The 15,644-nt window shown below is 43.7% G+C and overlaps 1 protein-coding gene across 1 annotated transcript in view; it reads right to left on the bottom strand.

Moving 5' to 3' along the window:
* Positions 1-15,295, bottom strand: part of LOC126474458 (uncharacterized) — a 118,321-nt gene extending 103,026 nt beyond the window's left edge. The window contains exon 1 of the mRNA XM_050101931.1: positions 15,268-15,295. Within this exon, the coding sequence (XP_049957888.1) occupies positions 15,268-15,295 (28 nt within the window). The remainder of the gene's footprint in view (positions 1-15,267) is intronic.
* Between the last annotated feature and the right edge of the window lie 349 nt (positions 15,296-15,644).

Raw genomic sequence — 15,644 nt, 5'->3', positions numbered from 1 at the left:
AAATCCAGCTTGTTCTTCTGGTAGCTCTCGATCTAGATATTGGCGAAGTCTATTTTGTAAGATTTTCAACATAACTTTGCTAGCATGTGAAATAAGTGCGATTGTTCGGTAATCTGAGCATTCTTTAGAGCTTTTCTTCTTTGGAATGGGGATGAATACTGATCTTTTCCAGTCTTCTGGCCACTGCTGCGTGATCCATATTTTTTGACATATTGAGTGCAGCACTTTCACTGCATCCTTTCCAGTGACTTTAAACAATTCTGCTGGTATTTCATCATGTCCACTAGTTTTGTTATCAGCCATATTTTCAAGGGCCCACGGGATTTCGCTCTCCAAAATATCTGGCTCTAGTTCTAAATTAACATTAACATCAGCAGTAGGAGCCCTGTCATGATGCAGTTCTTTCTTGTATAGGTCTTCTACATATTCTGCCCATCTTTCCTTAACATCCTCTGCTTCACTCAGATCTTGCCCGTTTCTACCTTTTATCATTCCAATTTTTGCCTGGAATTTTCCTTTAATTTCTCTAATTTTCTTATAAAGATCTCTTGTCTTCCCCATTCCGTTACTATCTTCAACTTCCTTGCACTGTTCATTAAAGAATATATTTTTATCTCTTCTAGCTAACTTCTGAAAATCTTTATTTAATTCAAACATAGCTGATCTATATCCCTTGATTTTTGCTTTCCTTCATTCTTCTGCAACTTGCAGTGCCTCAACTGATAGCCATCTAGCCTTCTTATTGTTCCTTTTCTTGGGAATGTGTTTCTCTGCGGCCTCCTTGACAGTATTAGTTACTTCTGTCCATATCTCTTGCGAGCTTTTGTCCTCCAGCTGTAATACATTAAATCTGTTTTGTACCTCTACAGCATAGTCGGAGGGTATAGAGTTAAGGTCGTATCTGTAAGCTGGGATACTTTTTGCTACATTCTGAAGTTTCAGCCGAAATTTTGCAATCAGCTCATGATCTGATCCGCAGTCAGCCCCAGGTCTTGTTGTAGCTGACTGAACCGCGCTCTTCCACTTCTGATTACAAAGTATGTAATCAATTTGGTTCCGGTGTTGGCCATCTGGCGAAGTCCAGGTATATAGGCGTCGTTTTGGTAGTTGAAACAGTGTATTAGTAATTATAAATGAATTTTCTTGGCAGAATTCTAGGAGTCTCTGTCCAGCTTCATTTGTTGTACCAAGACCATATTTCCTTGTTATACCTTCTACAGCTTCATTTCCCACTTTTGCATTCCAATCTCCAACTATGAAGACGATATCCTTTTTTGGTGTTGACAGTAGTAATTCTTGTAAATCTCCATAGAACTGGTAAATAATTTTCTTTTCAGCATCGGTTGTTGGTGCATAAACTTGAATTACTGTGATGTTGAGGGGCTGACCTTGAAGTCTGATGGACATCATTCTATCATTTTTATATTTGCATCCCATTACAGCTTTTCTCACTTTATCACTAACTATGAAGGCTACTCCATTACTTCTGTTGTTATCGTGCCCAGAATAATACACCATATGGCCATCCGAAGCAAATTCTCCCCTGTCAGTCCACCTCATTTCACTTATTCCCAATATGTCGATGTTAATTTTTTCCATTTCTCTTTTCACTATGTCTAGTTTTCCTTGATACATGGATCTTACATTCCATGTTCCTATGCAGTGCTTCTCTTTGCACCATCTTACTCTTCGTGAAGCTCCTCTCAACCTGGTTCCCCCCGGAGATCCGGTCGGGGAACTTGAAACTCCGGAACATTTTGAGCTGAGCGAAGCCATGGGGTTTTCTTGGGATAGTTCAGTGGTGGTTTCCCGTTGCCTTCCACTGTCCTCCAACTCCTATCTGCTCACCGACTCAGTTTCCCGCTGGGGTTGGTTACCCAACCTTCCGCTGAGTTGCTCGGCTTAACAGGGGCACCACGTGTAGGTAGGAAGTTGGAGAATTGAGGTGACAGAGGCTGTGAGAACTCTCTTGCTGAGTTTTTGTAATCGCGTATCACCCCCATTTTATGCCAGAGTCTCATGATGTCTGCAGAGACCCCCCCCCCCCCCCAGGTCATTTCCTGGGCCCCATTACATCTTATTTCATTCTAAATTACTAATCGAAAAAAATGGCTCTGAGCACTATGGGACTTAACTTCTGAGGTCATCAGTCTCCCAGAACTTAGAACTACTTAATCCTAACTAAGCTAAGGACATCACACACATCCATGCCCAAGGCAGGATTCGAACCTGCGACCGTAGCGGTCGCGTGGTTCCAGAGTGTAGCGCCTAGAACCGCTCGGCCACACCGGCCGGCTTACTAACCGAATCTTCTCCTCTGTTTCATAATATTCAAACACAAATCGCAGGAGAGCTTTTGTGAAGTTTGGAAAGTAGGGAACAAGGTACTGGAAGAAGTAAAGCTGTGAGGACAGGGCGTGAGTCGTGCATGGATAGCTCAGATGGTAGCCGGCACGGTAACAAGTGTGTTCGGTTAGAGGGTTAGCTGCCCTCTGTAATAAAAAAACTGATTTAATGGAACACCGACGAACTGAAGTGGATGTCTTGCGACGTCCACCGTGAGCAGATACAACGAACGAAAACGAGCAAATATCGCCGGCACGGTAGCTCAGCGTGTTCAGTCAGAGGGTTAGCTGCCTTCCGTAATAAAAAAAAAAAAAAACTGAGTTAATCGATCAACAACGAACTTAAACGGATATCTTACGATGTCCGCCCCGACCAGATGCAACGAACAAAAGCGAAAAAACTGGAATTTAAAAAAAAATGTAAAGCACTTGCCCACCAAAGCAAAGGTCTCGAGATCGAGTATCGGTCCGGCACACAGTTTTAATCTGCTAGCAAGTTTCATATCAGCGCACACTCCGCTGCAGAGTGAAAATCTCATTCTGGAAATATCCCCCAGGCTGTGGCTGAGCCATGTCTCCGCAATATCCTTTCAATCTGCCAGGAAGTTTCATATCCTCGCACACTCCACTGCAGAGTGAAAATCTCATTCTACAAATCATTTTACTTAAACACAGATTCACTAAACTTTACGTCTACATTGCCACGTGTCGTCCGCTCGGCGTCTGTCTCACAACCCCTCTAACAGAGAACTTCCGCGCTCCCCGCTGCCAGGCAGCGATGACAAAACAAGCATATCGTCCAGCGACACAACTACTCTGACCAAAGACTGGGCACGAGTAATAAGCAATTCAAAACTGTCGCTTAGCGTTTGAGATAGCGATGACAAAACAAGCATAACGTCCAGAGACACAACTACTCTGACCAAAGACTACGCACATATAATAAGCAATTCAAAACTGTCGCTTAGCGTTTGAGATATCCATTCCAGAAATGGAAATAACAAACTCCCAATAGACCTGTTTCAGTGTGTAGGCAGAGAACAGCCACCCGAATTGCGACATGGCTACTTTTGAGTCAGAGATACCAACAGATTATCGAGCGGTGATGAAAGAAATGTTAGTTGTAGAAGGTTCCAATTTCAGGAAGATGTCGGGCCATTTAAGGAAAACGGTGTTGCAAGACAAGGAAGGCTGAAAGACTGGGGTTTGACGTACCGTCAACGAGGTCATCAGAGACAAGCACATTGTCGGGTTGGTGAAGGGAGGTGGGGGGAGTTGGAAGGCAGGGTCAAAGGAACAACTTCGGCATTAACCTTAACCGATCTAGGGAAATCAGGGAGAGCCTATATACGGATGGTCGGACCGGGATTTGCACAGCCCCCCCCCCCCCCCCCCCCGAGTAGGTATCTAGTCTGCGCCAGATATCTCGGCTATGTTACAAGAGCAGAATACACTGTCAAGTCACATTGACTTAACGACCTGTCAAAAGTGTGAATAACCACCTTTTACAGTGTGGAACGCTGTGAGACGTGCAGAAAGAGCCCATGAGCTTCTGGACCATGCCGCTCCAGTGCCGTGGTCAGCTGTGTGCTGTAGCGACGACCACTGTGTCCAGGTGGCATGGTGGTCAGAGCATCTGCCTAGTGAGCGGGAGACCTGGGCTCGAATCCCAGTGCGGCACAAATTTTCAATTTTCCTCATTGATGTAAATCAGCGTCCACTAGCATCTACATGTCACTAATTGCTTTGTGTCTAGGTTCCTCGGATGAGGATCCTAGACCCAAATAGTCCGATCGAGGTAGTCCACAGGTCACAGATTCTCGAGTGGGTTTAAATCTGGGGAGTTTGGTGGCCAGAGGAGTATAAGAAACACATCCTGATGCTCTTCGAGCCATGCACATACACTGCGAGTTGTGTGACGCGTTGCATTTTCCTGCTGGTTGATGCCACCGTGCCGAAAAAAGCATACATGTAGCGGGCACATGGTCCCCAAGGATAGATGCATGATTGTGTCGACCCACTGCACCTTTCAGAATGACTAGTGCACCAAGGAGATGCCACGAAAACATTCCCCAGACCACAACGCTCTCTCCTCTTGCCTCAACCCTTCCGACGACTGTTGCAGGATTTCATATATTTCGCTTCGTACATGCCAAAGGCCATCTGTCCAATGGAGTATAAAATGTGATTCATCTGAAAAGGCTACCTGTCACCGATCGGAAGATGTCCACTGGTGGCGTTAGCGTGCAAATTCCAGCCTTCGCCGCCGATGGACAGCGGTCAGCATGGGTGCGTGAACAAGGTGACCGCTTCGGAGGCCTGTACGCAGCGGCGTTCACGGAACGGTAGTTGAGGAGACACTGTTGGTAAAGAGTGTTCAACTTCGGCAACTTTGACAGTTACATCTTAAAGTTACATCTTAGTCTTGTTTACCTGCTTTGTACTGTCTTAACAGATATGTCATAACAATGGTCTAACAACTTCTAGCACTGCATTTGATTATGGAGTGAAAGCCGAAAACTATATAGTACGGCCGGCCGCTGTGGCCGAGCGGTTCTAGGCGCTTCAGTCCGAAACCGCGCTGCTGCTACGGTTGCAGGTTCGAATCCTGCCTCGGGCATGGATGTGAATGATGTCTTCAGGTTGGTTAGGTTTAAGTAGTTCCAAGTCTGGGGGACTGACGACCTCAGATGTTAAGTCCCATAGTGGTTAGAGCCATTTGAACCATTTATATAGTACAGGAGATAAATTAGTAATACACAGTCAAATGGCGATTTACTCTTCGTTTTTTTTTTTTAAAAAAAGAGAAAAGCACACTGTTTGCAGGCCGTTGGTTCATCTGGCTGGTCTGTTGCTCAACGGTTCCACGTCTATTCTCCCGTACACATATCGCAACCGTCGTTAATCCCTGTCACCTGTAGCCCGTGGTGCACCAGGTTTGCCTCGGCATCGGTTTTGGGTAGCGCCATTTTGCCATGCACGGTATTCGTTAACCAAGGCGGCACGCGAGCAGTTCGCAGTCTAAGCCGTTTCGCAAATGGTTCCACCCTTGGCCCGAGAGCCAACGACCATGCCATTTTGGACGTAAGAGGAATCGCTCCGTTTCGGCATTACGACAACTACTACACTGTTTTCAGCGTACGCTGCCCCTCCACCCCCGCTCTCCACCCACGCGCTTTATATACTCTCCACTATTAGTGATGCCATATACCGTCTGTGAGTCGTTAATGCACACTGACGTCGGACGTAGGCGGTAGTCACATTAATGTGACTGAACAGTGTAAGTCCCACGCGCTAGGACGAATCACCTGTTAAGTAAGAAAAGGCTCTACCATGAGCAACCGCAAGTTTGTTCCAGATTATCGTGTCTCACCTTGTCATCAATAACGTGATCGTCTGATTTCTAAGACTATTTTCAATTCATCTTCAAGATCATCTTAATTGGCGAAGACAGGAAGCCTGACAGCTATTAATCTGATAGAATATCTCAGGCTTCTATGTTATGGGCCGCGTGGAGGACTTAAAATTAGACTACATGCTTCCTACGGACACGGAGCGCAGATTTCTCGAACCTGTGCCGCAGAGCGGAGCTTGTAACGTTGCCTACTGTGTGGTTTGCATACGGACCGTTTTTAAATTAGGCAAGGCTCCAACATTCCAGTCATTCCAGAAAAGCCAATTAAAACTGATGAGTGATGATGCGCTGAAAACGAGCAAAGACCAGTAATTAACTATGTAAACAACGCGTCGCAAAGTCACAGAACTCATCTCACTCCAACAAAGCAGTCGAGCGTTCCTAAGGGATGGTTCACTCTTGGGATAAAAAATGAGAAAACTTTCTTTTACCTAGAAGGCAGATCTGCTTTATCGGGAGGTGCAGAAATATTTAGGACTAACAAATTTGCATATAAATCTGACTGGGAATTTATATGATCGTGAGTAATACCCGAGAGAGGGCTTAGATTCATAATTTTCTGTTTCTACTGGCAACCACATACATCAGTCTTGGAGTAATTTGAAGACGGCCTTATTTCCATAGCCAGAAATACGTAGATCATATGATAGTTGCAAGTACAGTATATGATTTTCATTCCCTTCGTATCTGCAACGATAACTAAGATACATTAATCGCGGTAAAGATAAGTAGGCTTGTAAACTAATGCTAGAAATGTTATTATCAAAAACCTCAAATCTGATCTCAAATAAACGAGAAGCTTAAACTAGTCAAAAATGAGAAACGGACATCCGGATTCAAGGTTCGCGCGTGAATGGGTTTATTGACTGACTATATCTGAAATCTAGACGCCACCTTTCCTCACTTCAGTTTTTACAAAGTGATGACGTGTGTGGTGCAACACGACAGAGAAAGGAGCCTGAGACCACTGGAGGCAGTGCCACAGGTTATTCCAATGTCGTAAACACAACACGTGCATGTACTGATTCACATAAATCCATGATAAAATGAATTGCGACTGGCAGCAGCAAACATACGGCTTCAGTCGGAAGGCTATCACAAAGAGCGCGGTGGATAAACCGAGTGAAAATAGTAGTTTCCACCTAATACCTGTGAAATACAGGGTGTCCCGAAATAATGTATACGCTCTTTGAAACAGAGTATCTCTTTAATTAAAGGAGAGAGAAATACAATTTTTATGGGTAATAATTTAGAAGGTGGTGAAAAACATAACAACGCTTTCTTTTGATGAATTCTTCTCGGGTTATCAGCCGAATGGTGGTGTCGTCTTGTCGCAACGTTTCAATGAGTTTCGTACCCATCACTTCGCCAGAAGATGATGGGTACGAAACTCATTGAAACGTTGCTATAAGACGACGCCACCACTCGGCTGATAACCCGATAATAATTCATCGGTGGAATACGCCGAGAAAGACTGCAATCGCAACGCTTTCTTTTGTTTCAGGGTTGTGAGCAAACATGGCGATATCGTTTGAACAACGGAAATGCGTGCAAAATTGTTACTGGCAACAGAGAATGTGAGTGCGGTACGCCGACGTTGGAGAGTTGAATGTGGGCCACCACCTCCGACTAGAGTAACAATTACAAGACTCAGAGACAAGTTTGAAGTAGAAGGAATGGTACACGATATGAAGAAGGGACATAGCGGATGAAAGAGAAGTTCAACAGACAATGAGAGTGTTGATGCAGTAATCCAGGCATACACACGATCCCCGCAGAAATGTATGAGGCAATGCTCTCGTGAGACTGGGATCTGCAGAAGCAGAGTTCATAGAATTTTGCGGTCTCAGAATTTTAAGCCTTACATTCCAAGACTTCTCCATGCTCTTAACGAGGATGATCCTGAAAGGCGAAGCTACTTTTGTGAGTGGTTCATTAACAGATGTGAAGAACAGCAATGTTTCTAAGAACGAATTCTTTGGTCAGATGACGCGACGTTTAAACTTGATGGAACAATTAACCGCCGTAATTTCGTGTACTAGGCCAGGGAGAATCCATACGTAACTGAACAAGGGCTTGTTAATCTACCAGGAGTAACAGTATGGTGTGGTCTGTCTTCTAGAGGGTTAATCGGGCCGTACTTCTTTGACAATACTGTCACGGGCGACTCGTACTTGGAAATGTTGGAAATGATAACTCCTGGTCTTAGCGTAGTGTCAGCAGGATGGAGCGCCATCTCACCGTCACCTGGCATTTTTCAGTCGTACATTCCTTGCCAGATGGATAGGACGAAGAGGGAGTGTGGAGTATCCCGCCCGATCTCCAGATTTAAATCCTCTAGACTTCTTTCTGTGGGGTACTCTCAAGAATACTGCGAGACCACACACACTGGATGATCTTAGAGAGCAAATTGAGCAAGCCTGTGATGCTATTCCGTTGGAAACAATAAAGTTGGCATGTCGCTCAGTCGTAAGTCGTTGTCGACGGTGTATTGCGATGGACGGACATCAGTTTGAACATTTACCACCTTAAGTCGAACCATGAGACACCTAATACCGCTAAAATTGTATTTCTAATCCCTTTTATTAAAGAGACGTTCAGTTTCAAAGAGTGTATACTTTATTTTGGGACACCCTGTGTATTTCATGTTAAGCTATGGAACGTCAACGACTGGTTCAAATATTACGAAGGAAATCAGGCGATAGAACTGCTTTTCATCAAGAAAAAATAATTACTCTTCACCTATGTTCATAGGGAAAATGTGTCGTAAGTTTGATACCAGTTTTCTTTGGTAGGAAGGAAATTCGAGCAGTGTATTTCCTTTATTGATACGAAATCACAAGAGGTACAACGTTCAATAAAATAAGCATCCCTCTAAGAGATGAACTGAGAGTGCGAGTATCAAACTCTCTGGGGCGTACACGTTGCACATGTTGTTGGGAGTGACCAGATATTTGGTGTAAAAGAATATTTGGCAGCCAAGATCGTCTGTTATAATATTTTTATTCTAATTTTATTTCCGCAATGGCCGGTTACGACAGAGTCTAGCAGTCACCTGCGATTTATTAACAGTATTTCCAGAAGATGACAGCTAGACTCTATCGAAACCGGTCATTGAAGAAATAAAAAATATTATAACACGCGATCTTAGCTTACAAATGTCCTTATTTGTTGGGACAGGTGTAGAAGAGTGTTTGAAAGCTCAAACACCTTATAAACCGCTTTCTGCAAAGATGTGCGCCAAGTACAGCAATATAAGGCCATAAAAGTTCACCTAGGAGAATGTTGAAAAGCCAGAGTGTTTCTGCGAAGCAGAAAGTAGACAAAAACTAAAAGCAGCTCACACAAGTGCAAGCAAGAGCTAAGCGTGAATTGTAGTCGAAAGAGCTTATAGAAAATTCTAGGAACTTGTGGTCTTATTTCAAAAAATTGTAGGAACTTGGGGTTTTATGTAAAGTCGATTAACGGTTCAAAATCATACAACCAGAGCCTCGTGATGTAGACAAAGAAGACAAGAGACTGAAATCCGAAATTTTTAAGCCAACGTTCGAAACTGCGTTAATTCAAGAATAACATACCGCCACAACGAGTCTACTCGCTTTGCCACTGATGTACTAAGTTTTGATCGCCGCGCATACTCGCCAATGAACTGATACTGAAATAAGCACCTCTGCTGTTAAAAACAACAGATATCAGACAAATTGGACGAGGTGCGCCAATAATATTCTTAGATTTTACACTGAGGGCTGTTCTTTCTCTAGCTCAGTTATCGACAAAAGTTCGCGCACTGAATGGTCCCGCGTGAACGGAAAACAGCGCAGGTGAATCCAGTTTTCAAAAAGTGTGAGAGAACAGCTGCAGAAAACTTCAGATTAATTGTCCCAATGTTTGTCTATTGCAAGACTGAAGTATATTCTAGACAGGAACAGGGGAACAGGCAGATACAGTCTGCTTACGTTCCAGAATGGCATTTTATGCTATGTGGCATTGTCGACTGATAAAATACGACCGTACGGGATATATCTGCAAATACGTGACTAGATCGAAGATATAACCTGGTACGTTATGCTGTTCGGTAAACATTTCACAAAAACGAAATTAACTTCGGACGTTCTTCATGGAAACATTGTAGCACCGCTAATGCAGGTGATTGCAAGGGGATGGAGAGAGTGGTTTTCATTAGTTTTACTGGCTATCTAGACTCCTTAATTATTAATAAACGCAGTATAAAGCACATAAACAAGAGAAAGAACCCAACAGTATTTGCCTTAGTGGTTAACTTACATCGTTGTAATATTTAGGGGACTACGAAGCGATACAAAATGAAATGACCATACGAATTGAGTATTAGGGAAGGCAAATTGAGTATTTAGATTTGTTGGAATTACTATGGGAAATCGCATACTGATAAGAGATTAGTGCTGTCTACACGGATGATCCAAAACGTTATGACCAACGTCCGTTGCCAGATAGGGTACTGCCTCAGTGCTACCGTAGGCACGTGATGCGGTGAAAAGCATATAAACGACGTACTGATGAATGGGGAATCATTCTAGAGATTCTAGAGACGATAAGTGCCCCAAACAGGGTAAACCACCGACATAAGCGGCACCATTCAGCACTCCAAGCTTCCATGGCCGGTATTTGTGTTGTTGGTGATGTTTGTTTTATGGGCATTAGACCGTGGATCAAGGCATAGCTTTCTGTCTAACGTTTTGTCTTCCGTTGCTGGAGACATCATCAGAGGCTATAACCGCTCAGAAAGCAGTTATAATCTCAGCAATACGAAGTGTTTTAGGTATCCATGCGACGGTCGGTTCATGGGGTCAGCAGACTGCTGCCTCATGAGGAGGACACGGCAAGTTCAAATGAGTCAAATGGCTCTAAGCACTATGGAACTTAACATCTGAGGTCATCAGTCCCCTAGACTTAGAACTACTTAAACCTGACTAACCTAAGGACATCACACACATCCATGCCCGGGGCAGGATTCGAACCTGCGACCGTAGCAGTCGCGCGGTTCCGGACGGGAGCGTGCGTGGCTTGCCCTGCAATTACAGCCAACGTCCGAAATCTTCAGCGGCGTTAACGACGTTTCTTTCTTTAGTGAGATTCATACAAATAAATGTCACTGTGCCAAAGTTGGCTTTGTGTGATACTACTGCTGTTCGGAATTTCTACGTTGGAATCTTTCTACGATCGGTATCACGCAAGGGAATGTCCCAGATCTCCCTGAAGCATAAACACAAGAAAAAATGTAATAATTAAGAACGAAATATGAATGTAACCCCTGAAAATACCACACACACATCCAATAAAATTCTTCTGGGTTTGAGGCTGCATTGTCATCTATAGAATTCCGATGAAACATTCGTGTGGTAACCTTCTACAGATATGTGTAGATAAATGAAAAAAATAAAACAAAAACAGTAATCGGGTTTCGAACACGGTATGCAAAGTGAAAGGCCGCGACGCTAGCCACTGCTCCACCAGTTGAATGAAGCAAGCGCTAACAGCCATCCAAATTACGTCGAAAACTATGACGGCCGTTGTCTCAGAAACTGTTGAATATTTACGGATCAGCCAACACACTTGTTCGCTTATTTTGACCCCTCTTCCACTCAGCGAAGTTGCAAGTCATATGTGTCCAAATGATGCTAAATGTTATTACCTTTACATAAAGAAAAGTATTGTCTACTCATCAATCTTGAAATAGTGAGCTACACCCCAAATTTTAATATGTGAAATTAGTGAATTTACTCATGACATTTTTGTTGCCTATGTCTACAGTCACTTTTAAGGCTCAAATTAATCATCAAATTAATTAATTTAGTGCCTAAATTGCTAGTGTATCCATGTATCATCACAATAAAATAAAAACAGTAAATGATTGGAGGAGTATGAATGAGGACAGTGGCATCATTAAGATCACAAAAATAATAAGATTTTGTTCATCTATTTACAACTACAATCGAGCTGATAAATGTTACAAAAAATTAAAACAATATATCAGGAAAGGGTTGGTGCTTGATTGGCAAAGCATTCATTAGTGTGAAAACTATACAAAGTCTCCCCTGAATTAATCCATTTTACAAGGCAATCCGACTTTGTTTACATGAATCCACTGTGAGGCCGAATACTATTCAGAAGGTATCATCTATGACCAAGTACACCTCAAACTATGGTTCACAGAGAACATGGAGCTGTCAATATTATTTAACAACCCTACGCCAGTGCAGCAGTACTTTACACTTTACCCTTCCAGGGGTCAACAGAAAAGAGCAAGCTGTGGGTGAGGTGTGTAGCGTGCAGCCAGCTATAATGTTCTCATGCATCCAGAAAACTTGCAAAATACGCGGGCTGGCGTTATCACTATTAGAACTCGGGAAACATCCCTATCAGAGCCCTGAAATCCCGGCAGATTTCAGTGAGAGGTGCATCCGTTCACTGGTCTGGCCAACCAATTTCACTTACAAGCATGAAGGCGCGTGCTGGAATTGTCAAACGTTTGACAGCCGAATCAGGATGAGTAAGTTCACCTTCACAACACACGGTATGTTCAAGATGAATGCAATTCCACTGTTGGTACAGTTGGAAAGTGCCACTGGCTCTTAGTCCACCACAAGTTGCGGACCACAAGTGTAACCCTCTAGGGAAAGACCTGAAGTTCTCCACCAGAAGATGAAGAAGATAAAGAACCACAATCACTTTCCACCAAGCCTCGATACAACAGCCAAATTAGCAGAAAAAAACCACGTTCACGTTGTACAAACCAATCGAACTGTCCTCCGCTCATTGAATCTCCCCTCTTGACTGTTCTGCTGGCCTGACAGCTAATACAGACAGAGCACTGGGGTCCCATGCTGGGGAAGCAAATCTCTACTTTGCTTATCTTGAGGGGAGCCAATCAGCGACTCAGAATCTCTCTGCTCTGAAAAAAAGGGGATTTTAGACTAGGGAGGCTTCTCATGGTAAGCATGTCATGTTTCGGCAAAAAAGTCTACCTAGGCCAGACCACAGTCCCTCATTTATGAAGAGATATAATCTTTCCAGGCCAACAATTTCCTGATTCTGAAAGAAGTCTGTTAACCTTCTCAGAGAGTAATGCCCATGAAATATATGTTTTTGCCGCTCGCTAAAAGAACCTGACGACTTCTTGACGTCAGTGTATCTACAGTCTTGCTTCCACTAAATACGTGCACCAGACACTCTGTCCGTATCGTCCTACCTTCTAACATAAGAATGTTTGTAGTTTTATGACCATCCTACCATTTGCACAAAAGCTCAGATTACAACGGTCTCTTTTAAATGGCTTCCTCCACCCACTTTCTGCCTACTGTCCACCTTAGCAACAGTCTGTCACTTGGCCCAGGTAAAATGTTTTGCGAGCTGGTGCCCACCTACTACTTACCTAAGTGGGAGGACTGAAGTGCCACAGCCTGAAGTCCTTCTGAAAGTACAATTCACAGCATGCTGCTTCCCCAAATTACTCAAACAGCCAGGTCACTGGACACAACATTTACGGTCTGCAATCCATTTTTCTCCCCGCTCTCTGTCACCTCATGGCCTCTCGGGTACAAGTTCTCTACAGGCTACACATGCGGTTATATGGAACTTCTATCCACAACTTCCCAGTGTAAAAAGATCATAAACCACACATACCAAAGGTAGTACTGGGGAACACGGAGATCATGACCTAAAATGTGAATATTAATCTGACTGACAGTGTAGTTAAAGTGAGAGAGTGGTGTGCCACCTCTCACTATCTCCCCATCATCTAATAATTTCTGCTTGGGGAGTGCCACACTTCAAAAAGCGTTAGTGTGACATGAGGCCGAAGAAATTACGACACTGTAACTGGGTCTTTGAGAATAACATGCCAGACCATGATAGCCCTGCCAACCAAAAAAAAAAAAACCTATCCTGTCTTGTCCTCATTCAACCAGGGATCATGCACATATTCAATGCTGCATGCCTGCAAAAGTTTCGTTATTTGCTGGGTGTTAGAATTGTTCCTGTAGTCCCTCACTCCTGTGACGTACACCCATGACCTTAAATACAATGACTGAATGGTTAAAAGGTTTTGCAGACATTTAACTAACCCAGTCACACCATAGCTGAGGTCAGAGATGATTGGTTTCCCTGACCACAATTCAATATCATTGAGCATTGAGCATTCTCTACCTCAGAGGTTTGTTACCACTGCCGAAGCATTCACAATGACTCAATATTCGATAGAAATCATAACATGGTAAATTGTATCCAAGCATTCAGCAAAACTTGTTCTTTCAGTACACCAAAGTAAATTGTGTTAACACAAAATAAACAAAATGTAAATGACATGTATAATATAATGAGACTTTACACAAATGACAAAGACAAAAGCCGGCCGGTATGGCCGAGCGGTTCTAGGCGCTACAGTCTGGAACTGCGCGACCGCTACAGTCGCAGGTTAGAATCCTGCCTCGGGCATGGATGTGTGTCATGTCCTTAGGTTAGTTAGGTTTAAGTAGTTCTAAGCTCTAGGGGACTGATGACCTCAGCAGTTAAGTCCCATAGTGCTCAGAGCCATTTGAACCATTTGAACAAAGACAAAATAAATACATGAGTCAGTTTCGAAAAGTGATTTGAATATTAGGGTATTAGTTTTGCATGATCTTTTGTCAATCTTAGATTTTAGATGAGAGTGGCCTTGTACTCCAGTGTGCTTCTAAAAATGGTGTCGCCCCTTAAGTGATTCCTGTAACCTAATAAAATAAATACAGTGAAGCACACATGAATAATAACTAAAAAACACAAACATTTTTAAGTCTCCAGCTGCTCCATTCTCAAGTGTCTTTAGGTAGTCCAAAAATTAACATTAGACAGACATATAAACACAGCACTATGTCAAGAGGTGTATAGCAGTTTGGATACGGCAGGTGTAGCAGGTGAGTTGCAGGGGTGTCAGGGCAAGACCTGTCTCAAGTCTATGGCAGCAACAGGTAGGCATCTGTACTTTTAACAGACCAGGGATAGGGTGGCAGATAACAGATGGTTGCTCTTGTTAAAGATAGTCCTCCAGTAGCAGTTGTTAGTGTCATGGCAAGTGACCAGAGACACTCGGTCCAACACTCTCCAGTCTCTCCTTTCTAGTAGGCAGTGGTCTTATGTTTGGGTCAGGTCTCACGAGACTCTTGCATCAGACTGCGGTGGTCCCAGGTGGTCGTGTTATGTCAGGGGGTGAGCCTCCGTTAACTGCTGGCTGCAGGTAAGGCACCCCTGCGGTTCCTTTCACTCTACATTGGCACAAGTGAAAGGGAGGAACAGGTCTGCGTCGACACCTCTGCCCCCCTTGAACTGTCCCAGTGTCATTACATCCACCATGGCTGCTTGTGCTGCCGCCACAGGATGGGGGACAGGTTGTCTGCAGGCAAGTGCTCATGTGACATCAGGGGCGGGCCTCCGTTACCTGCTGGCTACAGGTGAGGCACCCCTGTGGTGACATAATGTCAGTTGGTCTCTCACCAGGGACGTCGCCCTGCAGTGACTTCATGCTGGTACCTGCGCCCAAGGTCCCACTATGACACCTGAGCCCTGCCTGCCACATTGTGATACGTGCACCTGCACTGCGCCGAACCACGTCCAGCCGCGGCCTTCTACTTGGTCTCTGTTTGGAACGCTGTAGTTCTCTGCACAATCTTTAGCACATGTCTTAGTGCCATGTTTTTACAATAATGTTTACATAAACACATACATAGAAAACCATAAGAAATATATGAACTGATGGTCGTTAAACTTTACAGTATTATTAATAGTGGAGAAAAGTGCCTTGCTGCTATTTTTCTTTAAAATAAAGAACGAAACAACGATAATTAATCTCTTATCTAGAAAAACACCTAAAC

This window comes from Schistocerca serialis, chromosome 4, assembly GCF_023864345.2.
Source record: "Schistocerca serialis cubense isolate TAMUIC-IGC-003099 chromosome 4, iqSchSeri2.2, whole genome shotgun sequence".
NCBI classification, from domain to species: Eukaryota; Metazoa; Arthropoda; class Insecta; order Orthoptera; family Acrididae; genus Schistocerca; species Schistocerca serialis.
Note: the sequence above shows the minus strand (reverse complement) of the source record. Positions and strands in the feature narration are given on the sequence as shown.